Here is a 27,026-nt window from a genome sequence, read left to right on the forward strand (position 1 = left end):
ATTGTTCCCCATTTTTTGTCGGTTTTTCGGCCCGCGTCAAAGGAGGCGCGAAGCGCGAACTAGCAAGACTCCACATTACTCATTATTTTGGCTCATCAGTTGCAAGATTAATATTAATTATATTATATAAAGCGTCTATAATTTACGGTTTTACAACAAAACAAAATGGAAAAATAGCCACAGCAAGTATGATGCCGTAGATAAATGACAGTTAAACTCGATCAGCTGACGCTTTTCCGCCATCTTGGCGCGAACCAAACTGCGAATTCACCGTGAAGTGTGCGAGTGTGGAGTCATAATTCAACGTCGCGATATGTTCGCGTCGCGCCGCGATTCACGCGCATAGTCTGGAGGGGGCTTAAGCCGAAGCTTAGACCGAATGACAAGCCGAATGCGAGTGTGTCGAGGCGAGCCACGAGACGCGCCGCGAGCCGAGCCGCGAGCCGCGAGTCTAAACCGGCTAAGACGCACGAGTGATCCTATAAGGGTTCCGTTTTTTCCTTTTGAGGTACGGAACCCTAAAAAGGACTGTAATTCTTTTAGCGTTAGTATACTTGGTCAAGCAGATCTTGTCAGTAGAAAAAGGCGGCAAATTTGAAAAATGTAGGCGCGAAGGGATATCATTCCATAGAAAATTTAAATTTCGCGCCTTTTTTTACTGACAAGATTTGCGTGACCAGCATATTATTATATCTCACGACAGTTTAAATTCGATTAAATTGGTTTTTAAAGGTTCGGTAACGCGCATGTAACATCTCTGGAGTTGCAGGTCGTTACCTTGGACTACCGCTATGAAGTATAAATCAAAAGCCCCATTATTGCTTATTGCTATATGCATTATTGCTTATTGCCAATAGGATCCAGGGTCTAGGCTCAACACAAGCAAGAAGGCCGGGCCGCGCCGCCCGCATTAACGTAAAACTAGCTTCGTCCGCGGCTTCGCCTGCGTGAAAGGATGATGATGATAATAAAATTGATAAGCAATATCCTATGTCCTTTTCCGGTCCTCAAACTTTCTTCGTTCCAAAATTTTTATCTATGTAGGTAAATCAGTTCAGTGGTTTAAGCGAGAAGAGGGACAGACCTACAGAGTTAAGAGAGAACATTTTGTTGGTGGCGTACCTTATACACTACACGTGCAGGTACTTAGCTACCTACTTATTTACAGGGTGCACTGTAGGAGGATTCCAGGAGACCTGCTTAAGTGTAAGGCCTGAGTAGACGCTCGAAGCGGAGCGTTCGGCGGGGCGTGCAGCGTGGCGTAGGGGTCAGGAGTAATTTGAGCAGCGTGCACTAAGGCCTCTCCTATACGTTTTAAATTTGAGTTTCAGGAATCAGGATTTATTTGTGTAAGAATTTGAAGCGAGTGTCACAGGCGCGAAGTTTGAATTTAAATTCGCCACGGGTCGATTTCGAGCTTTTTATAAACAATTGAACAGGTACTTACCTAGCATTTACCTACCTAGTGCGCAAATGTTTTCCTTCTTGATGCACATTGTATTAATACATTATAGATTCATGCTAATTAAGAGTATTAAGACAATAAATATTAATCAGGTAGGTATTCATTAAATTATTTGCAACTTACGAAGGCCAGTGCCGAGGATAATTATAGCACAACATCATGAATATTATCAGCACAGTGAAAGGAACCATAAAATCATAGGATTTATTTACGTAGATAGGCGATGGGAAAAACCAGTATAATTCTGATCTCCGATTGAGTATATTTGTTACGGTTATCGACATCGCTTATAATGGTTCAGTCGCATGCTTGGCTGAGCTCAGTTAGGGGAATACAGAACCATAGTTTAAAAGGAACGAGGCGAGGACCTAGACTAACAACACACACAGCTTACCGCCTGCCTAACCAGCATATCTGTAATCAAAGATCCGCTTTTATTCAACAGGATACGTTCAGTCTTTCTAGCACAAATACGCGTCATACACGCAGGCATCAAAAGGATAGTTTTAACTCGTGTTTAATTAATATGATCGATGGGCGAGCCACGGCGCCCCGTGAATTGCAATGTGTAGTACCGCTATACAAATTTAAATTCAATCTCGACCGCCAGCGGTCAGTGAAAATGTGTGAGTACTCGTTGACGGTTCACCAATTAGTACTAGCCTAACCGGAAAATGAGCGCTCTAACTCAGGAGTTCAGTGAAGTTTTGCTCGGCATGTGGAAAATAGTTTGCCCGGTAAATTCAGGCGTGTGAGCGTTGCGGGAATGATTCTGTTGTTGCTCTTTTGTGCAGGTTTGTGGTACCAATTACTTATACGAGTATAAACTACTCACTAGTAGAAAGTTTTGTAGTTCTCGTTAGCTTTTGTTTTACATGTAATTTCACCAGCAAATTTTTAGTGTTTTGTTTCTTACTTAGACTTACATTTGTAGGTACCTATTAGGACGAAATCTTTGTAAAAGTTACGAATATCTGCAATTACTTTCAATTGAATTATTTGAGCTTCGCGAGTGCCATGGAAAACGCAGAAAACTAGTTTTAAAAGGAAGGTTTTAATACTGAAAAAGTATGTACCAAGAAATAATGTAGAAATGCTAAAAGAAAAAGACCAGAGCTTAGTAAACATTTCTACCCTTGTATATATCTGAAAAGAACATCACTTGCTATAAATCAAATCGGACTTACATAAAATAAGTATCTCGAGTGCAAAGTAACTACAAATCCAAAATAAGCTCCGCGGCACTGCAATTATTTATTTAAATATGTAAGCGTGATTCGCTGAATGTACACTAGTAGGTATTATCTTTAGCCAAGTTCTGACGTAGGTTTGCAACTAATAAACTGCATAAGCTTCAACTAGTTTTACAATTTCGCTGATAAAGTTGCCTAAGTTTAAATAACAGCAACTAATTCACCTCGAGTCCGCAACCGCTGATGAGCAACTCGGTCAGAAGCTGTGTTGTCTGGAATTTCTAGTTCTAACTTCTTTACCGTGTTAGTGCACGTCCAGGCGAGTTCTGGAGTATAAGCTTTCGTTGAAATTAACTTTAGAAGTTTATGGAACATGTCCGGTAATCACTGGAAGGAAACGAAACAGTTGCAAGCAATTTGACTCAACGTGTTTGTGTGTAGTCAAGAAAGTAGTAGGTTAGTTAAGTTAGTTAAGTAAAGGGAAACCATCTCTAGCATTATAAAACAAAATAAGAAATGTACTAACAAAACAAAGGACGACAATGTGTTAAATCAAAGGTCGTATGTGTTATCAAAATCGCTGCCAACTTATCTTGGTCTGATTATAATAGGCTCATGATTTGCGGCTCACGGCGAGCCACCTGCAAGTTAGAAAATGTGATAGTTGTTCTGGCTGTGAGTTGAATGTGAGCGGTATATCAATACTGCGCGCATTTTTTTCTAGTGTCGGCGATTCAATGGGACGCACCGTCGCCCTACGACCCTGTGTGGCTGGCCAGTGTGGAGGAATTTGGCTCCGTACCCTCCCTAAATGAGACCAGGTTCTGGTTTTGGGGTTGGAGTTGGAGCTGGTTTAAGGAAGAAGATGTGCAGTTTAAGCTCTTTACTAGGTAAGGTATCTTTAATATCTACTTACCTACTTACCTATCTACATTTCGGGTTGACCATTTCCCCCATATCTTCGAAAGTATTAGGGAATATTATGTAATTTGAAAAACAAAGTCCGATTGCCACCTTACGCACAGTAATAGGCATTTTGCTAAACAAAAACCCTCATAGCAATACTGCAATACATGGCGAGTGACGCGTTGCGCATTTTTTCTTTGTTTTTGCGGACCCTATATGCCTTTTCAGTTGACAACAAAAGAATTCAGAAAAAGAGCCTTTCGGTCCAAATATGTAGGTACTACTTCAATTAGTACTTAATATGTGTGATCACTTGATAAATAAAGCCCCAACTAGCAAAAAAGTCTCAGATTGCGCACTTTATAAGAGTAGTGAGCTTATAGCGCTCTTATTTTTATTTTGAACATATCATCGCTCTTATATTAGTCTTAGACAAGCTAATACGCACTTTAGTAAGTTTAGTCTTATTACCTAGTCTTATATATGTATATAAGAGCATTTTATAATACCATTATAAGCCTGTCGCTCTTATAATAACATTTACTAAGTCTCATTGAACTTGAGAGTACCTGGTTTTATATCCACATTCTCTAAGTTCATTTGATCTTATATTAGACTTTCTAAATGCTATTATAAGAATGTAAGACTAATATCAACATGGCATAATACTATTATGAGCCTCTCGCTCTTACAATAACATTTACTAAGTCTCAGTGAACTTGAGAATACCTGGTCTTATATCCACATTCTCTAAGTTCATTTGATCTTATATTAGACTTTCTAAATGCTATTATAAGAATGTAAGACTAATATCAACATGGCATAATACTATTACGAGCCTGTCGCTCTTACAATAACATTTACTAAGTCTCATTGAACTTAAGTGTAGGTCTGGTCTTATATCCACATTCTCAAAGTTCATTTGATCTTATATTAGACTTTCTAAATGCTATTATAAGAATGTAACACTAATATCAACATGGTATAATACTATTATGAGCCTCTCGCTCTTACAATAACATTTACTAAGTCTCATTGAACTTGAGAGTACCTGGTCTTATATCCACATTCTCTAAGCTAGTTCATTTGACCTTATATTAGACTTTCTAAATGATATTATAAGAATGTAAGAGTAATATCAGCATGGCATAATACTATTATGAGCCTCTCGCTCTTACAATAACATTTACTAAGTCTCATTGAACTTGAGAGTACCTGGTCTTATATCCACATTCTCTAAGTTCATTTGATCTTATATTAGACTTTCTAAATGATATTATAAGAATGTACGCCTAATATCAGCATGGTATAATATTATTATGAGCCTCTTGCTCTTATAATAACATTTACGAAGTCTCATTGAACTTGAGAGTACCTGGTCTTATATCCCCATTCTCTAAGTTCATTTGATCTTATATTAGACTTTCTAAATGATATTATAAGAATGTACGCCTAATATCAGCATGGTATAATATTATTATGAGCCTCTTGCTCTTATAATAACATTTACGAAGTCTCATTGAACTTGAGAGTACCTGGTCTTATATCCCCATTCTCTAAGTTCATTTAATTTTATATTAGATTTCTAAATGCTATTGTAAGAATGTAAGACTAATATCGGCATAGCATAAGAACACTGTAAGTACGTACTTTTCTGATCTTATTCAAAGCTATAATAAGATCAACAGCAGCACTTTAGTAAGATATTGGAGTGATATAGGATTAAGACACTTATATCACAAAAGTGAAGATCAATATAAGATGGTTTGATCTTAAATCGTTTTTGGGAACACTATTGTAAGTATAAATAAAGCAAGGAACCCTAATTTATTCAACATGGCCATATCATTTGTATTCAGAATGCTTATAAGACTCTAATAGTGCGCTTGAAAAATACAGCTACAGCAATGGCTGACTATCAATACAAAATAAAGAAATAAAATAATTATAAAAATATTCAAATACCATATTTGATTAGGCGCATGAAGTTTGAAGTGTAAAACAGGGTCTACTTTACAGTAAATAAAATTTTCCCATGTGAATACTTACCATAACATAAACACACGATGATAAACAGCACGTTATTATAGTTAACATAATTCATAAACACTTACTGTAGACGACGCAATGTACTGGACCTGAAATGAGTAACCTGAAACATAAAACTTAGTAATTAATATACATTTTAGTTAAATATTATAAAAATAATATGTAGGTACTTACCTTGCTTACCACTGCTGTTTTCTATGTGTTAATAAAGTGTGCGCGAGAGCATGCATATGTGTGCAACGAGCCTCGGCTATCGACCAATCAACGTCAGTTCCCTATACGCTTCCGAGCGATACACGCATGTCCATGCGCTCTAACACTTACGTCAAAAAGTATCCCTAGTTGTTCTTATTTCGCTCCTCTCCACCTGTGGCTGCAATCGTCAGCTACACATGGTCCTATCAAACCGGATCCAGAGGAGCACGGATGTCAGGACGCAAAGGAATGTTCCACACGCCTCCGCACACAATGGTTAAAACGCGGGGTGCTCTCGAAAGAGAGAAGTTGAAACATACCACGGATGCTCAGAGTGAAGTGCCATGCCCAAAGAACTCCAAAGAAGAAGAATTTGTGGATCGCGCAAGCCAGTTCAACGCGAAGGCGCTCAGTTTGCAGATTCAGCCCAGCGCGAAAGAGGGTAGCATCAAAACTGAAACTGAACATGGTTATCACCGATCTAATACTTCAAATAAAACTTCGATGTCTTCACTACAGGCAAAAAAAAAACAATTAGAGTTAGACGCCGCCGAAGCTAAAGCTAGGATCGAGAAAGAGTTAATAGATAAAAAGCTAGACGCTGAACTCGCTAAGCTGGATGAAGAATATTCTCAGAAGTCCCGTTGCAGTGGAGAACAACGATCTATTTTGTCCGAAACATCTCAAAAAGTGGAACAGTGGCTCGAGAAAAGTCGCCAAGACGATCAAGACGAACGCGTTCTCGCGACCCCTTGGCAAGAACCGAACCCCGGACCCAGCTCACTTCAAACCCTAGCACAAGCAATGGAAAAACTAGCTACTACAACTCAAAGTGCTAATACGCGCCTTTTATCTCGATTAGCCACGTCTAAGGACTTACCGTTATTTTCTGGTGAATCGCTCGAGTGGATTCAATTTAAAAAATCATACGAACAATCCACGAAGTTATGCAACTATAGTGATACTGAAAATATCGCGAGATTAGAGAAATGTCTCCGTGGTGAAGCTAAAGAAACGGTCTCGTCTTTATTTACGACCGATACCTCACCACGCGCCATCCTAGACGCACTAGAGCTACGATTCGGAAGACCCGACCTAATCATAAATAAAATCTTAACACAATTTAAAAAATTGCAACCTTTACCGCAAGCGTATCATATCGAGTTGGTGAACTTCGCCGTCAGAGTGAAGAATTACGTGGCAGCTGCAGAGTCTATTAAGCAGACCGATCATCTTCGAAGCCCTGAGTTACTAAGCATCGTTATATCAAAGTGTCCCAGTGCGCTTATCAACAAGTGGGCAGACTATATATACGAACATAGCGATACAAATAAAGCTAAATTGCAGTTATTCTCCGAGTTCCTGCACAAAGAAGCTACGAAGATCGCCGCCGCTGGTGTAACTCATATCCATCCTCAAAATGAACACAAGTTACCCAAAAAGATGGAAGACCGAAAATTTCAAGTTCACCCCATTTTAAACAACGATAATGATACTAACACGAAGTGCAAGTTTTGTAAGGTGTCTTATCATCCGCTGACTAATTGCATTAAATTTAAACGCGCGCTACGCAAGGATAAATGGCGCTTTGTCAAAATAAATAGAATATGCCATAAATGCCTGTTGCTAGGCCACGGGAAAGAAACCTGCCCGGCCGCATCGTGCGATGTTGACGGCTGCGGGCTACCCCACCACCGCCTCCTTCACTGGCCGAATAAACCTAACGCAGCCAGTGCAGCGCCACGCAATAACAGCACTAACGAAGACCCAAATAATACGCCAACATTAAGCGCGACAGATGAATCTGCCAACAACAATCCCACGACCGCAATCGTAACAAATACTGTCGTGGAACCTAGTGATAGTGATAGTGTTTACCTAAAGTCTGTACGAGTGAACCTGCATGGACCTGGCGGCACTATTGCTACATACGCCCTTCTAGACGATGGGGCCGCAGTGAGTCTCATATCAGCTGATCTTGCTAACTGTGTCAACCTTCAAGGTCAGCCAAAGACAATAAGCATGAAATGTGCATGGAAATCTAAATTCGAGTGTATAAGTGAAACTGTGAACTTTAAAATCTCGAACTCAAGTGGTGAAATGTATGACTTACGTGCGCGAAAAATGAGTGAGCTAGACTTACCAACATTGGACCTATCTAATGTGAACTTAGACTCTTACGATTATTTACGCGACCTAACAAGTGTTTTTCCCCGCTGTAATATGGAACCGAAGTTATTAATCGGACAGGATTTTTACCATTTGATAATGCCGCTAAAGACTGTTTATCGGGGCAATTTTGAACCTTGTGCCACATTAACAAAACTCGGTTGGTGTTTACATGGAACCTTACCTGCAGCTGTACTCGGCCGACCTTTGACCGCCGAGCATGCCTTGACAACCGTGCTGTATGAGCGCGCTGAACCGGCCGCCGAAATCTGCAACGCATGCACTCCGCCCTCCACCGCCACCCCCGCGGACATACTTGCCGCGCGGCGGGAGACGCACACATGCACAAACGCAGACACACACTCATCACCTCAATCGTCAAGCGATGCACTTAGCGACAGCACAGATAAACAACTTCATGAACTGGTTCGCCGATCGTTTGCGCTCGAATCAATAGGAGTGAACTCTAAGCCACGCGTAAATAAGGACGACATTCGCGCAGTCAACATCATTGATAACTCTGCAAAATTAATTAACGGGAGTTATGAAATTAGTTTACCATGGAAAAACGATGCTAAACTGCCTGACTCTTACCCAAATGCTTACAAGAGATTCCTCGCTGTGGAAAGAAGAATGTTGTCAGATGAAGGATACGCCTCTAGGTATACGGAGCGTATTAATCATCTACTTGAAAACAATTACGCCCGATTATTATCAGACGACGAATTGTTAGCACCACATAAACGCATATTTTATTTAGCCCATTTCGGAGTCGATAACAAAAACAAGAAAAAATTGAGACTTGTGCATGACGCCTCAGCCGCCACCGCCGGTCGCTCCCTGAACGACTACCTACTCCAGGGTCCTGACCTACTTCAGTCTTTACTGGGCATCATGTTACGCTTTCGAGAAAAACCTGTTGCAATTATGGGCGATATAAAAGAATTCTTCCTTCGCATCAAGATAACGAAAGAAGATCAGCACGCATTACGATTTTTATGGCGCGAAAACGCAAACAGCGAACTAAAAACCTACGTTATGACGTCATTGTTATTTGGAACCAATTGTTCTCCATTCATTGCACAACATATTAAAAATAAAAATGCAATGCGATTCCAAAACGAAATGCCTGAAGCGGTCAAAGCCATTCTGAAGTCACATTATATGGACGACTACATCGAGAGTGTGGACAACGAGCAGTTAGCTATCAAGATGATAACAGAAGTTTCCGAAATCCACAAACAAGGTGGCTTCGAAATAAGAAATTGGATTTCTAACAAACCCGAAGTCTTGGAATGCACGCCAAAAGAAACCTTAAGTGATAAGGCAATAAGGTTCAAAACCGGATGCGACGACGTACCTGAGAGAACGCTCGGGTTGCTATGGTACCCGGCCAGCGACACATTCGGCTTTGATTTATCACTTAAACGCATTCCGACGGAGATAATTAACCTGCAAAGAAAACCTACGAAGCGGGAACTCCTGCGCATCTATATGTCAATATTTGACATTTTTGGCTTTCTTGCGCCATTTACTGTTAAAGCAAAAATAATGCTACGAAATATCTGGAGAACGGATACTAAATGGGACGATGAGATTCCTACGAATGAATATACAGTATTTCGCAACTGGATAACGGAATTACAAACTTTGAAAGATTTGCGCATTCCAAGGTTTTATTTTCACGACGAACGAGTTATGAGCGAGCGCGATAATACTGATAACGCTCGCTGCCACACCTTGCGCCAGAATGAGACGACTATAGAACTCGAACTTCACATCTTTTGCGATGCTGCTCCCACTGCATACGCTGCCGTCGCTTATTGGCGTAAAGTACATAACATCAATGAAGTACAAGTTTCATTCATCGCGAGTAAGTGTCGTTCGTCACCTGTGAAGAAATATATAACTATACCTAAACTTGAGATGGAATCAGCTGTTATCGCCTGCAGACTCGCTGACACAATAGCGCGCGAACACAGGTTGACCGCCTGCACACGATACTTCTGGACCGATTCCTTAATCGTTTTACATCAAATAAAAAACGACACGCGCAACTATAAAGTTTTTATCGCTAATAGACTTGGCGAAATTGATGAATTATCTCAATCCTGTGAATGGAATTATATACCTACCGACTTGAATATAGCTGACAAAGCGACAAAGTTAAATACTTACGAGTTGAATAACGACTGCGACTGGCTCCGCGGCCCTGAATTCCTGTACTCGCCGCGGAACACCTGGCCGAAGTATGACGCTGCAAAACAAAACATAAACAAAGATCAGCTGTTACAAGTAAACACGCTATATGAAATAAAGGATGAAGACTTACCTGTTGTTCCTGATTTGAATAAATTCTCTTCGTGGACCAGACTATGGAGATGTATGGCAAACGTTTTGTTGTTTATTACGAGGTGCAGAAGACCTGGTAATGCACAGATTGATGCCGACACGATGCAACGCGCTGAAACTGAATTATTGCGTTACTCACAGATGAAATCGTTTCCAGAAGAGATTTATGCACTGAAAAATAATAAGGCAATCGAACCAAGCAGCCGTTTACGCAAGTTAACCCCAATATTAGATGAACACAGATTGCTACGCGTCGGCGGGAGGATCGACGCTGCTGCGTATGTTGATTTCGACCTGAAACGTCCCGTTATACTTGACGGGCATGATTATATAACGAGATTGATAATCAAGCGTTACCACGAGATGGCTGCGCACGGTAATAACGAAACCGTAGTCAACGATATTCGTCAAAAATATTGGATTGTCAATTTACGCCCTACGGTACGTACAGTCGCGACACGATGTTTGTATTGCCGAATTAAAAAAGCAAGACCTAGTAACCCACGGATGGGAGACTTACCGGCGGCGCGACTCGCCCATCATCAACGCCCGTTTACTCACTGCGGCGTTGACTTATTTGGGCATATGGAAGTGACAGTCGGCCGTCGTCACGAGAAGCGGTACGGAGTACTCTTCACCTGCATGACAGTACGAGCAATCCATATAGAATTGGTACCCTCGCTGTCTGCCGATTCCTTTATCATGGCCTTGAGACGAATGGCATCACGACGAGGCTGGCCGTACAGAATGTACTCAGACCACGGTACCAACTTCAGAGGCGCCGATGCTGAACTGAGGAGATCGTTTAAAGAGACAAACGACCAAGCTAGCGTCAGAGACCTACACATGAACTTGAATGGCGCTTCATATCACCGGCGAGTCCACACATGGGCGGCTCCTGGGAGCGATTAATTAGAAGCGTCAAGACATCCCTGAAAGTGATCTTAAAGGAACGAGCCCCACGCGAAGAGGTTTTGATCACATTGTTGGCAGAGGTGGAAAATATTGTAAATAGTCGTCCGCTTAGCTACGTATCGACAGACCACGACGACCCAGAAAGTTTGACACCAAACCACTTCCTCATAGGCTCCTCTTCGAACCTCCCAGTTCCTGGAGTATTTGATGATACTGACCTGTTCCGGAAGAAAATGTGGAGAATAGCACAAAGACTTACCGATGCATTCTGGCGGCGTTGGATGCGCGAGGTACTACCAAACCTTCTACCACGACAAAAATGGTGCCAAGAGGGCAAACAGCTAAAAAAAGGCGATGTCGTGGTAATCGTAGACCCAGCGATGCCTAGAAATGTCTGGCCCAAAGGACGGGTCCATGAAGTTCACGCTGGCGCCGATGGGCGCATTCGAATCGTCGATGTAAAAACACAATCCGGAATGCTTACCAGACCAGTGGCGCGTTTAGCGTTGCTCCCCACAGCTGATGATGATTGTCCTTGACGGACAATGGGGCCGAGAATGTAGACGACGCAATGTACTGGACCTGAAATGAGTAACCTGAAACATAAAACTTAGTAATTAATATACATTTTAGTTAAATATTATAAAAATAATATGTAGGTACTTACCTTGCTTACCACTGCTGTTTTCTATGTGTTAATAAAGTGTGCGCGAGAGCATGCATATGTGTGCAACGAGCCTCGGCTATCGACCAATCAACGTCAGTTCCCTATACGCTTCCGAGCGATACACGCATGTCCATGCGCTCTAACACTTACGTCAAAAAGTATCCCTAGTTGTTCTTATTTCGCTCCTCTCCACCTGTGGCTGCAATCGTCAGCTACACTTACACTAATATATGTTTGTCACGTTGCAGTTAATTTCACCCGTATATTTTATACATCACAAATAGAATGTTTCAAATCTCTGTGTGAGACTGTGTGACCTTACAAACAAATCAATATAAGCCTATGTAGACTTACAAGATACTTACGTTCGACCAACTTAAGCCTATGTAGGCTTACAAGATACTTACGTTCGACCAATATAAGTCTACATATGTAGGCTTACAAGATACTTACGTTCGACCAATATAAGCCTATGTAGTTGTAGGCTTACAAGATACTTACGTAAAAGCGATATTAGCCTAAGGCAGCTTAATTTAGTTTTGAAAAAGATTACTGTGAGTGCAAACAACATTCAATTAGACTGATATTAGAACGATATTAAAATAAATACTCTTATAAGTTGTGCCCAAATCCGGGCTTAGACGATGATATAAAATCAATATAAGAGCGAAAAATTGTAGTCTAGTTGGGGCTCTACTTACGTACTGTAGGGCTAAGATGGCCGGCCGGCTCTTTATCATTTGTCACCATGGCTGTCACGTTCTAACAAATATGTAAGTGCAAAAGTGACGCATAGCATGACAGGTCATAAAAATGGACTATGATAGCTGGTCTGCACATTAGGCAAGCGTATTCCAACAGTCTCGTACTGTTTTAATGTCGCTTAGCATACCTATCTATTAAGCTTGATAATTAATGCTGACGACTCGAGTAGATAGTAATTAATAAAATCATTTATTGTCCATCAACAAAGGCCCATAGCTACTTAGATATAAGTAAGTACATAAGGTCCCTTACAGACTAACATTAATCTTAATAACTAAAAATCATTTCGGCGAAACGACAGTTCTTTGCGGCAGATTCCCATCAAGTAGGAATTATTTGTTCAAATAAGTAAGTACCTGCTTATTTGAGCTGTGTCACATTTTAATTTAAGGTCCATAATAGGTAGTAATCGCGCAAATATAAAAAAGTAAGTTAACCGGCTTAACGCGAAACGAGTTGTAGATTACTGCAGATGGTTCCCATTGTAGAGGTAAGTACACGGACGTAGGTAATGATTACGTAGGCATTAATATCCTAACTTGTTTTCAGACGCAACCCGTACGAGTTCCAAGTTCTGAAGACTAACGATTCATTATCTTTATGGGACTCTAATTTCGACTTTAATAACAAAGTTAAAGTTCTCGCCCACGGATGGCTTAACAACGCCGATGGTCCTATGCCAGAATCGATTAAAGAAGGTAAGGAAGATTATCTTAATGTTGACTTTAGTTTCTTAAGTAGGTACCTATATTGTTAGTAAACTGTAGTATTTTAGTTAAAATGGCATTTTTGCTTTAAATGTTTTTATATTCCACAAATACAACACAGGAAGTTCGCGTGAAAGAAGAAAGTCTAAGAAGGAGTATACCGAGAAAGCACAGCACGCACAAATAACAAAAAACATAAGCGCGAAAGCAAAATGCGTACATATTTTGTGATCGGCACGAATAAAAATCTTTTATCTTTATCTTTATCAAATACAAATTAGCATGGTTATCGTTTACCGCCGACTAACCTAGTCATTAAAAAATACCTACTTCACATTTTTCCAGCATACCTCAACATAAGCGACTTGAACATTATAGTGGTAGATTGGGGCAACGCGGCCAACGTGAACTACGTCCTGGCCAGCTACAACGTCGCCATGGTGGGGCGCCTGCTGACTGAGTTCCTCAACTTCCTCATCGAGGAGGGGGTGTCCATGGACGACGTGCATCTCATCGGACACAGCCTCGGTGCTCATGTTGTTGGCATTGCGGGCGATCACGTCAAATATGGACCTGTAGATACAATTACAGGTATTTATTCAATTCAGGTTTTTATTCCGTAAGTTTGTCTATCTAATTTGAATTCTCCCCTCATCTACTCGAAGGTTAGCTGGAAGAGATCCCTTACAGGGATAAGTCGCCTTAGTACCTTTATTTCTGTAAATATTATGTAAACCTGTATTGTGTACAATAAAGTGATTACTACTACTACTACTTTATTTACACTAAATAAAGTATGTACATACATATAGTTGAAATACAATAACCGCGGGTTAGGGGCCTGAGGAAGTGGGAGAGTTTGGATGCGGAGTACCTATAAAGGTGAATGTTAGTGTTCGAACGGTAGGTACTACTACTAACAAACATTATCATTTAATTCTAGTCTTGAATCCTCCATCACATGTAAAATGCTGTCTCCCCGACTAAGGTACAGTCACCACACGGGATTGTTACGCCATTTAGGATCCTAGCTAAATTGGTTGTTCCATACTTACGCTATGGAATGTCCAATTTAGCTAGAACCCTAAATAGCGTAACAATCACGGAGCGTGACTGTACCTATATCGATACTAAGTAGTTTCTTCATTTCTTTAATAATATCTAATTTAAAAAAACCTCTATAAATAGCTCTTCAAATAAATAGCTGATAGAACTCAAAAGCTACTAATAGCTGCTTCACTTAAGGTAAGTTCGTGTAATCATTAATTATTTTATTATTAAAACCTCTACATTCCACTAACTAGGTTTATTCATATTAAATCTCCAATTCATCAACTTACTATTCTTATTAGAAAAAACCTCTATTGTAACACATTCTATGGCGTTCTAATGTATAAAGTTAAACCATGCAAGTGTACTTGTAGAATATTGGTACTACGAGTATGCAATTTAATACGACCACTTAGTTATACGATTATCCATAACGACTATCGTGAGCGGAATGTAGTAGATAACATTTTTATTGCACCTAGTTTTATAGAGTAGTAAAAGGCTAGGTTTTATAACTGAGGCAGTAAACAGAAAGAGGACCCAGATGAATTTAAAAAGTTAAATTTTCAGGATATGTCGCTGTCGATGAACGGGTGTTTGGATATTGTTCCAATCTGTTCTAAACATTACAAGTACCTACTCAGTGGCGGATTTAACCTACTAACCCTACCTTTACTTATATGAGAAGTTGCAACATTTCTATAGAACAGGGTTTTTTAACGCTTACAGCGCATTATACATAAGTGTATTATGTACCACCATATCAGAGCGAGAGAGCGCTTGAACATTACACTATTTGCAATAGGTAGGTACACATTTCTAACCTACAAAACAAGTGTTAAAAAATTAAAATGAGAATTTCGTCACCGTGAATCTAAATCCCAAACATTTCAAAATTTTGCGCGCAGGAATTTTGGGAATTTTAGTTCCAAAAACAAACAATTCGGTTTGTAGTATTAATTAAGTAGTTAGTTTGTGTGTGAACTAGTGCCGGTTTTAGTAATTTGTTAGCTTTTAATTAACGTTGGCTTTGCACATATCAGGTAACCTGCAGATTACCAGCAGAAATCCTAGATACGTAAAGTTCCTATCTATCTATAATATTGTATAATGTAAGTACATGTGACACCTCAATACGGCAGGCGTGAGAAATAGTAAAGGTCTTGGAACAAGATGTGCTCAAGCAAATAACCTCGGGCTTACATATCTGACGACTCACATCGATGTTGCGAGTACTGTTGCAGTATTCCATCTTTCGTCCTTCTTATCCAACGATAATTAGAAAGAAATAAGATCTTCTCTTTACGGGACATCACGCAGGGCGTTGTATAACAACTTGTTACTTATCGCTGCAGCAGGCGCCATTTTAATGTCACTTTAACAAAATATTGAATCTGATATTAGTACAAATACAATATGCACCCAGGTGGGAACCTTCACCTTCCGGTCCCGTTATCGTTGGTTAATAAAAACCGTTCAGAACAAATACTCCCAATTTTATCAGACAAATTGGGTTGATCTGATGACTAGTTTGAAAAATACCGGTGTATTTTGAATACAATTTTGTTAGCCATTCGGAGTATTTATTTATTGAAGACTGAACTTGTTTTCTGCAACCATGAGCACTCGGGTATTTGACTAAATTTTAATAGGATCCCGAGTACCTATGCTGTTTCACGCTTAACTGAATCCAATTTAAATTAGTGTGATTCACATAACTTCAATAATATGTAGTCAGGCTATGTCATGTCCCCTCTACCTCGGCCCGGTATAGTGGAAAGGGAAAAGTCCTGCAGTCAGTCAGTCCACATTTATATCAGCCGTTCTTTTAATTGTATATTATGTATATTCTTGAGTATATTATGTGCCATCCTACCTATTATTAAACGAGCGATCATTTATGTCGATACTATCTCTATTACTAGCTAATATCTGTTCTTTTAAAACTTATGAAATTTTAATGAAATTATTATAGAATCTTACAAAGAAACAAATTTAACTCGATCTTGTTCTAGCGTGAATTCTCGGAACAACTACTCACGTATTAAAATGGATCATCGGCTTTCTGACTTTTTCTCCTTCGTAGCACCTTTTTTGTGAACATTACAGAACGCATGCCATAATCTAGCAATGTCCAGCCATCCCCTGCAGGACTTTTCCCTTTCCACTATACCGGGCCGAGGTAGAGGGGACATGACATAGCCAGACATTTGTTACCATAGATATATATGTTACCTATGTAACTAGCTGGTTTTCACAAGACGTACGTGGCTCATGGCTGTATGTAGGTACTATCAGTAATGGCGATTCGTGGGCGACACTTAAAGTTTGCCTGCAATGTCGCTAATTTTTACCTAAAGCGAGGTTTAGACTATATAGCAAGAATATGCATACAATTTTCATTACATGATTGTATCTGATCAAACTTTTGAATGCAGTTTATCTTAGTAGTCGGCAATGTAACGTAAATAAATTGCATTCAAGCATTGCTAGTCTACGCACTGTGGTCCCAAATCGAGAGAAGTGGGACATTGCTTCGTTCGCTACAAAAATAAATCGCGTTCGATAGGGAATTCGATTAAAAAAATATTACTCTATGAAATAAATAAAAAATGCGTATTAGCGGTAAAAAAAATGTTTGGAGAAAAACTTCAACTTTTTTTTTCCTCAAAAACGATTTTTTTTATTTGTAGAGAAATATCCAATGTCCAACTTTTCTCGATTTGTGACCACAGTGCTACGCTACGCCTCGCTTAAGGATGCCGCGTGCTGCGCTTGTGTTGTATAAATAAAAACTTCTACCCTCTTCTTCAACGCCTTGGGGATTATGTTAATAAATAGTAGACTTATCAGTTAACAGCCATAACTTAGAAATAAAGTTACTATTACGCTTTAAACCTTAAAATTATCTTTAAATATTAAACTTGGACTGAGATAAATGTTTGCGATCTTAGTTTTGTACAGGTGTTCGTTAGGTACTTAAAAAGTTTTGGATGACAACAACCGAGATGACTTTCTCTAGGACTCGTAAAATGCTCTTTGGACAGAGCCAGAAATTCCCGGTTCCGGTACCTAAGTACTGCTTTTGAGTGTAAAAGGAGTGCAATAATATGAATTATTGGTGCATAGATTCTTATTTTATCAGTTTGGAAAACATAAACATGCTCGGTATCTACACTATCTACTACATTCAGAAACTGTTTTAGAACATAAATAAGGCAGCAGCTGTAAACGGCAGTTTAAATGACTTGTGAAATACGGAACATATTTTATGTAGTAGTAGTAGTATTATTATGTAGTAGTAGTATTATGTAACAATTTTCCAATAGTTGATAAGTATTGTTTGACCTTTAAAACTAACTATATGTAGAAGGCGAGGCGGCACTTCTAGTTTATAAACAGTACCTACCTACTTGTAAAATGTATTGGAACTAAGTCTTTAAAACTTTCAGTATGCGTTTTTTTTAGCCAAACTATGGATGGAAGAATAAGACAGCTTAAAATATAAAAAGAGACTGAAATATTATAGTCGAGTCGCACGACAACCTAAGACACCTCTTGTTCACCCAAAAAAAGCTCTTGGAAAGCTGTGTATTATAAGCTTAGTTTTATCCATAGTGGTTTAAGCCGGAACTCTACGAACACCTTATAAATAGGCTAAAAGAACTGATTATGGGCCCGATTCGGATTTTGTAATAGACATCTATTAGACATCGCCAAGATACGATAACGATATGTTTAAGATCTAACCTGTAAAATTTGACATTTCCGCAATTCTCGAGATACTCTTGAACGATTTCCACAAGATATTACTTAGAGATCTAATTCACATCTAATAGATATCTAACACGATCTATCGTGAAAGTGACATTGGTTGCCCGAATTGCGCTGCAAAAGAGAACTAGTTGAAATCTAAACTATAACGTATCTAGAATGGATCTAGTACGTGTCGTCTCTTGTGAATATCTTGAAGTTCGAATACGGCAGTAAAGCACATTTTACTTCAAACAGATATGCCACATTAAAAAAAATACAAATGTAATACTTAATACGCAAGTTTAAAAGTTAAGGTGGCATCAACAACTAGAATCTGTGCGGAAAGAGAAGAGTCGTAGAATATGTTGGACCCCATACATTTCACGACTCGTCTCTTTCCGCACAGACTCTACACGCGTTACAGCGGCGTGTCTGAAGGAAGAGACAGGATGTGCAATTTGAATGAATATGCAGATATGGCAAATTTGTTATGGAGCGACTGAACTTCGTAAATTAAATCGTATACAATCGAAACTATAATTGGTAATAATAACGTTTTTTACCAGACCAGCTCCTAAAGACACTCTTTATCAGATTCAGAGGAAGTTGTTTGTTTTGCAAAGTAATTTCATCCAAATTTTGAGTTGTTTCCTCATGTCGGCTAATGAATTGATGTATCATGAGATTCATGAGCTCATGATGTCGTATGATTTAATAGTGCTCATTTGGATGCAAGAGTGATAGAGAGGCAGATAACGAAATTTCGATTCTCGCGGTAGCTCTTCTTATTTTATTTGACAGTGGCATCCTAACTACCTTATCCATGTTACTTATAGTTGGCCAAGCAAATCTTGACAGTAGAAAATTGGCGGCAAATATAAAAAATGTATGCGCGAAGGGCTCTCTTCTATGGGACGATACATTTTATTTGAATCTCGCGCCTTTTTCTACGGACAAGATTTGCTTGACAGGTATCTCCTTATTTCTAAGTTTCCCACGTCCCTTATCCTTTACTGCCTCAGGTCTGGATCCTGCCAAGCCGCTGTTCTCGCTGAGCAACAAGGACGCGCGCCTGGACAAGCACGACGCGCGACACGTCGAGGTCATACACACTTGCGGCGGTTATTTGGGGTTTTCCGACCCTTTGGGGCACATTGACTTCTACCCGAACGGCGGCACGCGGCAGCCGGGCTGCGGGTACGATTATAGAGGTAAGTTTAAAAGATACCGCCTTGCCCCAGTGTACTGGAACATGACACAGCGATAAGTGGCAAAATGGCACTTTACGAAGTTGGTACTATGCCACGAAACGGCTATTGCCGCCCCTGTATCTGTAAATTTCGTTGATAAAATAAGTGACGGATTTTAATCCGTTACGTAACGACGTTTGACGTTTACGTCATAGTTGGAGCAGTAATGCAGCAGTGAACGCCACTCGTTTTATCAAAGAAATTGACAGATACAGATACAGATACCACTCCGCAACAGTAATGCAGCTGCAATTGACATTGGAACGTCACCTTTACACAGTTATATACTGGGTCAACCAAATCTTGTCAGTAAATAGGAACAAAAAACTATACTCATCCTTTTCTTTTGGGTGCTAGAGAGTACTAGTGTTAGACAAATATAGTATGATTCTCTCTGTCTATGTTTGAAATCAAACAGACCTTTGACACACTATAGTTAGCACTTTAGATTTCAACATGTTTATTTATTTATGATCTCGCTGACGCTATATATTTATTACATAGGATAATTTCTAATAGGTGTTCTACAATAGGTGCGTGTAAGTATAAATAAAATGTACATCCCATATCAAATAATTTTAAAGATGGTAGAAAAAAGTAGGTACAAAACAACGGAAAAAATTAGGAAGTATGTAAATTCATTTCGTATCCCTACAAATCCTATCCGTCCAAAGTGAAAGGAAAAGCCAGTGAATAAACCTTTGATGCGCTCATAATCAATTGCGATTTTTTTAATCTTTTGATGTAGGCAGTGCCGACCCGAGCCCTTGATCAGGGTAGAGCGAAATCGGGTTTTGGCGCCCTTCGTTGAAGTTTTCAAGCGTATTTTGGGCCCCCGCCACACTCGCGTCTTTTAAAACTTTTCTTTTTCTCATTTGCCATTTTGGCGCCCCCCTTGCCATTCGGCGCCTAGAGCGGCCGCTCCACTCGCTCTACCCTAGATCCGGCCCTGGATGTAGGTACCCAGACATGGTCCACCATCACAAAAAATTGACGTTTCTTCAACGTAAAGTAGTATTCGAACCGGGAATGCTACTTTGTTCCCATTTTTAACGAGATGAGTATTTTACAAGTCAAGCAAATTAGACCTGAGTTCATATTCATGTAGAATGTCCGAACCCACGTAATATCGAACAAGTATATTAAAAATCTTATCACTGAGTCATTATTTTCAGAAAATCGACTCTGTCCTGTAATAGACATGTCTGCTTTTACAAATATATAATGTAAGGATACGAGGTTCAGAAAGTGACCATTTCATATCCTGCCGGACCGTTGTCACAGATACTTAACTGTGTCTAATGCTGGATCTGCAATAATAAAACCCTGCATAGGGCAACATGTAAAGATACACACGTAATAAATTCAGTGACATACCTATATAACATTTATTTTGTCCTCTCAATATGTATGTACAAAATCTTCACACTTTTTTGTTAAATTTTGCTTGTAACTGGCAATAAGTACCAGTCATACGACATTAATGAGGAAATTTGCCGTAGGTATTTTTAATGTTTACGACGAGTTTAATTAAAAATACAAAATTGTTGGATTTTACAGGATTTGGATGTTAATTTCCTATGTATTTAAGTATTTGTATATTAAGTACATAAATCGTTGTCGGGGTGCCCACAACACAATCCTTCATGAGCTTACCGTAGGACTAATAAACAAGATAATTAAGGAATTGAAGTAAACAAGATAATTAAGGAATTAAAAGATAAGTATAGTTACGGCATAGACGAGCTACCATCTGCATTAATTAAGTTTTGCGCTGATGAACTAACTTTGCCATATTGTACGCTAATAAATCAGTCCTTTTTAGAAGGAATATTCCCCGACAGATTAAAAATTTCCGTCATTAAGCCCATACATAAAAAAGACGCCAAATCAAACCCTAGCAATTATCGACCTATTTCTCTTTTGCCCGCGTCCTCAAAGGTGTTTGAAACAGCCATGTGTAAACGTCTTTACTCATTCTGTGAAAAATACGATGTATTTGACGACTGTCAGAACGGCTTTCGTAACAACCAATCCACTGAACTTGCTACTTACAAATTTATACAGGAGGTGCTAAATACCCTAAATGACAAAAAATATGCAGTTGGAATCCTCCTAGACATGTCTAAAGCCTACGACCGCGTACAATGTAACCTACTATTGGATAAGTTATACGACATAGGAGTGAGAGGTATAACACATAAATGGTTTGCTTCTTACTTAAAAAATCGTAAGCAATACGTTGAAGTCCAATACCACGATCATAACACGGGTTTAATAACAAACGTGAAATCAGACAAGCAAATCATAAATCACTCTATACCCCAGGGAAGTGTAATTAGTTGTTTGCTATTTATAATTTATATAAATGAACTCCCTAAAGTCATAGACAAATCATGCGTGTTATTTGCGGATGACGTCTCAATTCTCACATCATGTCTAAATAACGACACTCTGGACACAGACCTAAATGACACAATGAATAAAGTAGTCAGCTGGCTCAATGACCACAATCTGGAAATAAATTTAAACAAAACAAAAATTATGCAATTTAAACCAGTACAAAAGCGCGCTTTAGAAATTGATTATTCGTTTAACGGCCACAAACTGGAATGTGTAGAAACTTTCACCCTTCTAGGTTTTGATATTGACACAGGCATAAACTGGAAAGCACATGTTACGAAAATCAAAAATAAAATGCTCAAGTTCATTTATGCCCTGAGAGAATTAAAAAAATCAACTAGTCTACAATCGGCAAAAATATCCTATTATGCTTATGCCTACTCTTGGCTCAAGTACGGTATTATACTTTGGGGAAATAGCACAGACGTAAACGATTTATTTTTACTCCAGAAGAAATGCGTACGCATCCTCGCGAATATTAGGATTCCAGATAGCTGTAGACCATACTTCATCAAGTACGAAATTCTAACACTAACTTCGATGTATATTTTCGAAATTTGTAAATTCGTAAGAAAACATTCGGACCTATTTACAAAGTTAGTAGACCAGCCCCGACGCTTCGAAACAAGGTTTAAGCATAATCTAGCATTGCCGTCAACTTCTAAACTAAAACTTCATAGTACAAGTCCAAACGTCATGGCAGTTAAAATATATAATCACCTTAAAAACGACATCAAAGCTCAAACAAGTGACAAAAAATTTAATAAAATGTTGAAAGACTTTCTAATAAATAAATGTTATTACGACTTAAAGGACTTTTTCGATGATAATGTTACAGGATATTCTAAATAATTTATTATAATTAAAACAATGACATTTATAAATACTTAGCTAAATAATAACTAAAAATTAATCTTATTATATGAATATTGTACATTAATTATATAAGCTAATACATTTATTAGGAATTTGAACCTGATTTTGAGATAATGTAATACATACAATATAATTTTGTTACATATAATAGAAACAAATTAATAATAATATGTAAATATAATAATATTGTTATAAGAAAGCTATGCTGTGCCCTTACAGGGTCCATGTGAGACATTGTACATTTATACTTGACATCTATACTGTACCATGGTTGCAATAAAAAATTATGAATTATGAATTATGAATTATGACTTATACTCAACTTGTGTAAAAATGTCCCTATAATATTTACTTTATTTATTTTTTTGTTATTTGGAAGAGCGATGGTGGCCTAGCGGTAAGAGCATGCGACTTGCAATCCGGAGCCTCCGGAGGTCGCGGGTTCGAACCCCGACTCGTACCAATGAGTTTTTCGGAACTTATGTACGAAATATCATTTGATATTTACCAGTCGCTTTTCGGTGAAGGAAAACATCGTGAGGAAACCGGACTAATCCCAATACGGGCCTAGTTTACCCTCTGGGTTGGAAGGTCAGATGGCAGTCGCTTTCGTAAAAACTAGTGCCCACGCCAATTACTGGGATTAGTTGCCAAGCGGACCCCAGGCTCCCATGAGCCGTGGAAAAATGCCGGGACAACGCGAGGAAGATGATGATGATTTTTTTGTTATTTGTGGGTTACGTCTCATTATTGGTGCTAGATTTATCATTTACATTTGCTCAAATTGCAATTTATTATAATTACACAAAATTAATCCAGTAAGTTACTCGCCGAAAGTACCTATAATTGGCATAATTTGAGTAAAACTGTCTTTTTGATATTGAGCTCTAAGTACTTTTATGTACGTGCATAATTGTACGTGAATGAAGGTCAATTATGCAGAGAGACAAAGCGGGCCTAACCTGTTCCCGTCGTTAACCCTTTTGGCAGTGTTACGCTGACTACAAAGATGCACTGTGCGTTTGTCAGAAATTATGGCTAAGAACATACGAGTATTTACGTTCAACATACATATATAGGTATGGGTAGGCGTATATATATATGATACCATGAGGGCAGGGCGGGCAGAATTGAGAAAAAAAGGGGAAGAGGAAGACCTAGAATATCATATGACTTCTACTTCCTTTTAAATGCCGGGCCAACATTTCAAGTCAAATAAGTACCTACATGTAATTTTAAGTTCCGAAATAATGTAACGCGATTTGATTATTTTACTGTTAAGTAGGTATGTTACCTCTTACAAGGTGATGTGGGGTAAGGTAAGGGGCAATCATAACAGGTCAGGCCCGTTTTCATTGTTCCTGGGTGTATCTCATTTCATTTTATTAATGAGATTAATAATACAGTTGATCAAGCTTCTATTATGTACAGTAGAGCCTTATTACATTATGTACATGACATAAAAGTAAGATTTACAGCAAATGTTGATGATGGAATTTCCTTTTGCAGAGTTCAGCCCAACTTTCGTTCCCTTTCATTCTAAAATAATAATATAATAATGTGAGCCTATATACGTCCCACTGCTGGGCACAGGCCTCCTCTCATGCGCGAGAGGGCTTGGGCTAAGTATAAGTCCCCACGCTAGCCCAATGCGGATTGGGGACTTCACATACACCTTTGAATTTCTTCGCAGATGTATGCAGGTTTCCTCACGATGTTTTCCTTCACCGAAAAGCTAGTGGTAAATATCAAATGATATTTCGTACATAAGTTCCGAAAAACTCATTGGTACGAGCCAGGATTTGAACCCGCGACCTCCAGATTGAAAGTCGGACGTCATATCCACTCGGCCACCACCCTTTCATTCTAATCTGAAATAAAAGTTTTGCTATCATCTTCGTGAAATCAACTGAGGGACTATTATCTTTTTTTTTAGGTCTATGTGCCCACAACCGTGCGCACATGTATTTCGCGGAGTCCATCATATCTGACGTGCCGTTCACGGCAGTCCGGTGCCGCGACTACGACGAGCTGTACTACAACGGCTCGTGCGAGGGCACTGGCGAGACCCTCATCATGGGAGGCTTCGACATACATTACGGGTGAGTTAGGATCCATTAATTACATGGATGACTTGATTTATCACGTGACTATTTCACGGAGTCCATCATATCCGACGTGCCGTTCACGGCAGTCCGGTGCCGCGACTACGACGAGCTGTACTACAACGGCTCCTGCGAGGGCACTGGCGAGACCCTCATCATGGGAGGCTTCGACATACATTACGGGTGAGTTAGGATCCATTACATGGATGACTTGATTTATCACGTGACTATTTCCCAAATTAGTTTTTTCAAGAGTTGTCCAGGACGACCTGCAATGGTGTACAATATGATTATGTATAATCAAATAGGTATTACCAATTTATCAAACTCCTGACAGTCCTGACTCCCATGAAATATGTATGAAATATCACAACCCTAATAATGAGTGGTTACCTGAAACAATTACCTACAAAAGCTTTCCAAACTTGCATAATTTATGGTTTAATCAAGAACAACACCACGCGTCCCTCCCTATAATCCGTTTTTACTTAAAAGCCGCTGACAACAAAAGAAGTAATTTTAAGTATTCATGAACGGTGGTAACTTTCCTTTAAATTAACAAAGAACACTCGTTTGTAAAACAGCAACAGCATTAGGGCGGTTTCAGACTAGCGTTTTATACGAGCGTATGTGTAAGCTCGTATAGACCAAATGTAGGGAAAAGTAACGAGCGTGTAAGCGCGTAAAAACCAAATGTAGGGAAATGTAACGCGCGTGTAAGCTCGTAGTAACGCCGAAACGACCGTATACGCGCTAAAAAATACGCTAGTCTGTAACCGCCCTTAGTTTTTAGTAAATCTTGGAGATCTTGGAGATCAAGGTCCATTGTTTCGTTCCAGGAAGGATGGAATTTACTACCTCAAGACCAACGCAGAGAAACCCTACGCTCTCGGGGAACCGACGTGAAATGCGATAAAATAGGTATTAATTCTTTGCTTTGCCAACTTCGCCTATAAATTAAATTTTCATGAATTATTGCGAGGTGCCGTTTAACATAATTTGTTAGCGACAGAAGCCGGGACGTCAGGGTACCCAGTGCGCCTGAACAAAAAGGTATATGATATGTTATGTGATTTCTACCAGGAGAGGACTAGGGAAATTTAAGTTCGTATGCAAGCCGCTGCGTGTCTCGATGACACTCTCTTACCATTGAAGTTTCAAGACTCTGGGATGGATTTATATACAATGTATAATCTGATAACGAGTACCTAGTACCTACTGATATTTTTACACAAATACAATTTTCAGAGTTACTTTGATTTTATCTCAAGGTAACATGAGAGTGAAAATCCTATTTAATAAATATATAATGTCATTACAAGTTAGACCCGATCTAACTAACTTTCATTCAACTGCCAGCCTCAGCCAATGTGACCCCTAGAATTAGGTATAATTTATAAACTACAATTTGGTTGAAGTTAAATTTTTAAAACGCTTGTAAATACAATAGTTATTTGTACAACAAGAGATCAAAGTTTGATATTTCTTCGAGTGCTTATTTTGAGTTCCGTGCAAGCGAAAGATTCTATACTAGATTCACGAGCGTAGCGAGTGAATCTAATTTAGAATCTTGAGCGTAGTAAGGGACTCAAAAGCGCACGAGATGTAAATAACTTTGATCTCGTGTAGTTCACAAAACTTTTCACCTCAGCAGTGAGAACATATTAGAGAACCCGAAAAATGTATTCCTTCTTCATCACTTACCTCTATTCACTCATGTTTTCTTAAGATATACCAACAATTAAGTTTTCACCTCAGCAGCTAGAACAAGGGTACTTTGCTACCTAAAAACAGTGAGCAAAGTACCCTTGTTCGAGCTGCTGAGGTGAAAAATATATTTTACATAAGAGGAAAACTAATTAATTGTAGAATAAATGTAATATTGAACGTAGTAATAGAGTATTTTTACGCATTTTTACGCCCTATATGTATGTACATATTTACACCCTATATGTATTTACATATGAGTGTATACTAAGGCTGTCTGCAAGTAAATGTATATTCAACTCGGGGCCCCGCTGTTCCACCGTTACCTATTTGTGAACCGCTTGTAGGATAAGCCACGCTGTATCCTGAAACTAGATAGTATCGACAAATAAGTTATTCTATGTAGCAGCTCAAACAACGATGTTTTGTTGGTGCTCTGAGTTCTACACAATGTTTCTGTGTGTGTTTATTTCTCCATCCATTGTTTTTATTTGCT

At 39.1% G+C, this 27,026-nt stretch overlaps 2 protein-coding genes across 2 annotated transcripts in view; one reads left to right on the forward strand and one right to left on the reverse strand.

Moving 5' to 3' along the window:
• LOC134663196 (cyclin-dependent kinase 10) overlaps window positions 1-27,026 on the reverse strand; it is a 108,981-nt gene that overhangs the window by 36,075 nt on the left and 45,880 nt on the right. The window lies entirely within an intron of this gene.
• LOC134663198 (pancreatic lipase-related protein 2-like) lies at window positions 1,897-25,818 on the forward strand. Its single transcript, XM_063519581.1, has 7 exons — window positions 1,897-2,259; window positions 3,383-3,548; window positions 13,226-13,374; window positions 13,729-13,974; window positions 19,212-19,400; window positions 24,655-24,820; window positions 25,663-25,818. The coding sequence occupies exons 1-7, from the start codon at window positions 2,232-2,234 to the stop codon at window positions 25,727-25,729; spliced, it is 1,011 nt and encodes a 336-aa protein (XP_063375651.1). The 5' UTR covers window positions 1,897-2,231; the 3' UTR covers window positions 25,730-25,818.

The sequence above is a fragment of the Cydia amplana genome, chromosome 4, assembly GCF_948474715.1.
Source record: "Cydia amplana chromosome 4, ilCydAmpl1.1, whole genome shotgun sequence".
In the NCBI taxonomy this organism is placed as follows: domain Eukaryota; kingdom Metazoa; phylum Arthropoda; class Insecta; order Lepidoptera; family Tortricidae; genus Cydia; species Cydia amplana.

Coding starts and splice junctions, on each gene's coding strand:
- LOC134663198 (XM_063519581.1), top strand. CDS start 2,232: ATGATTCTGTTGTTGCTCTTTTGTGCAG. Junction 2,260..3,382: donor GTTGTTGCTCTTTTGTGCAG/GTTTGTGGTACC, acceptor ATTTTTTTCTAG/TGTCGGCGATTCAATGGGAC. Junction 13,975..19,211: donor ACCTGTAGATACAATTACAG/GTATTTATTCAA, acceptor TTACTGCCTCAG/GTCTGGATCCTGCCAAGCCG.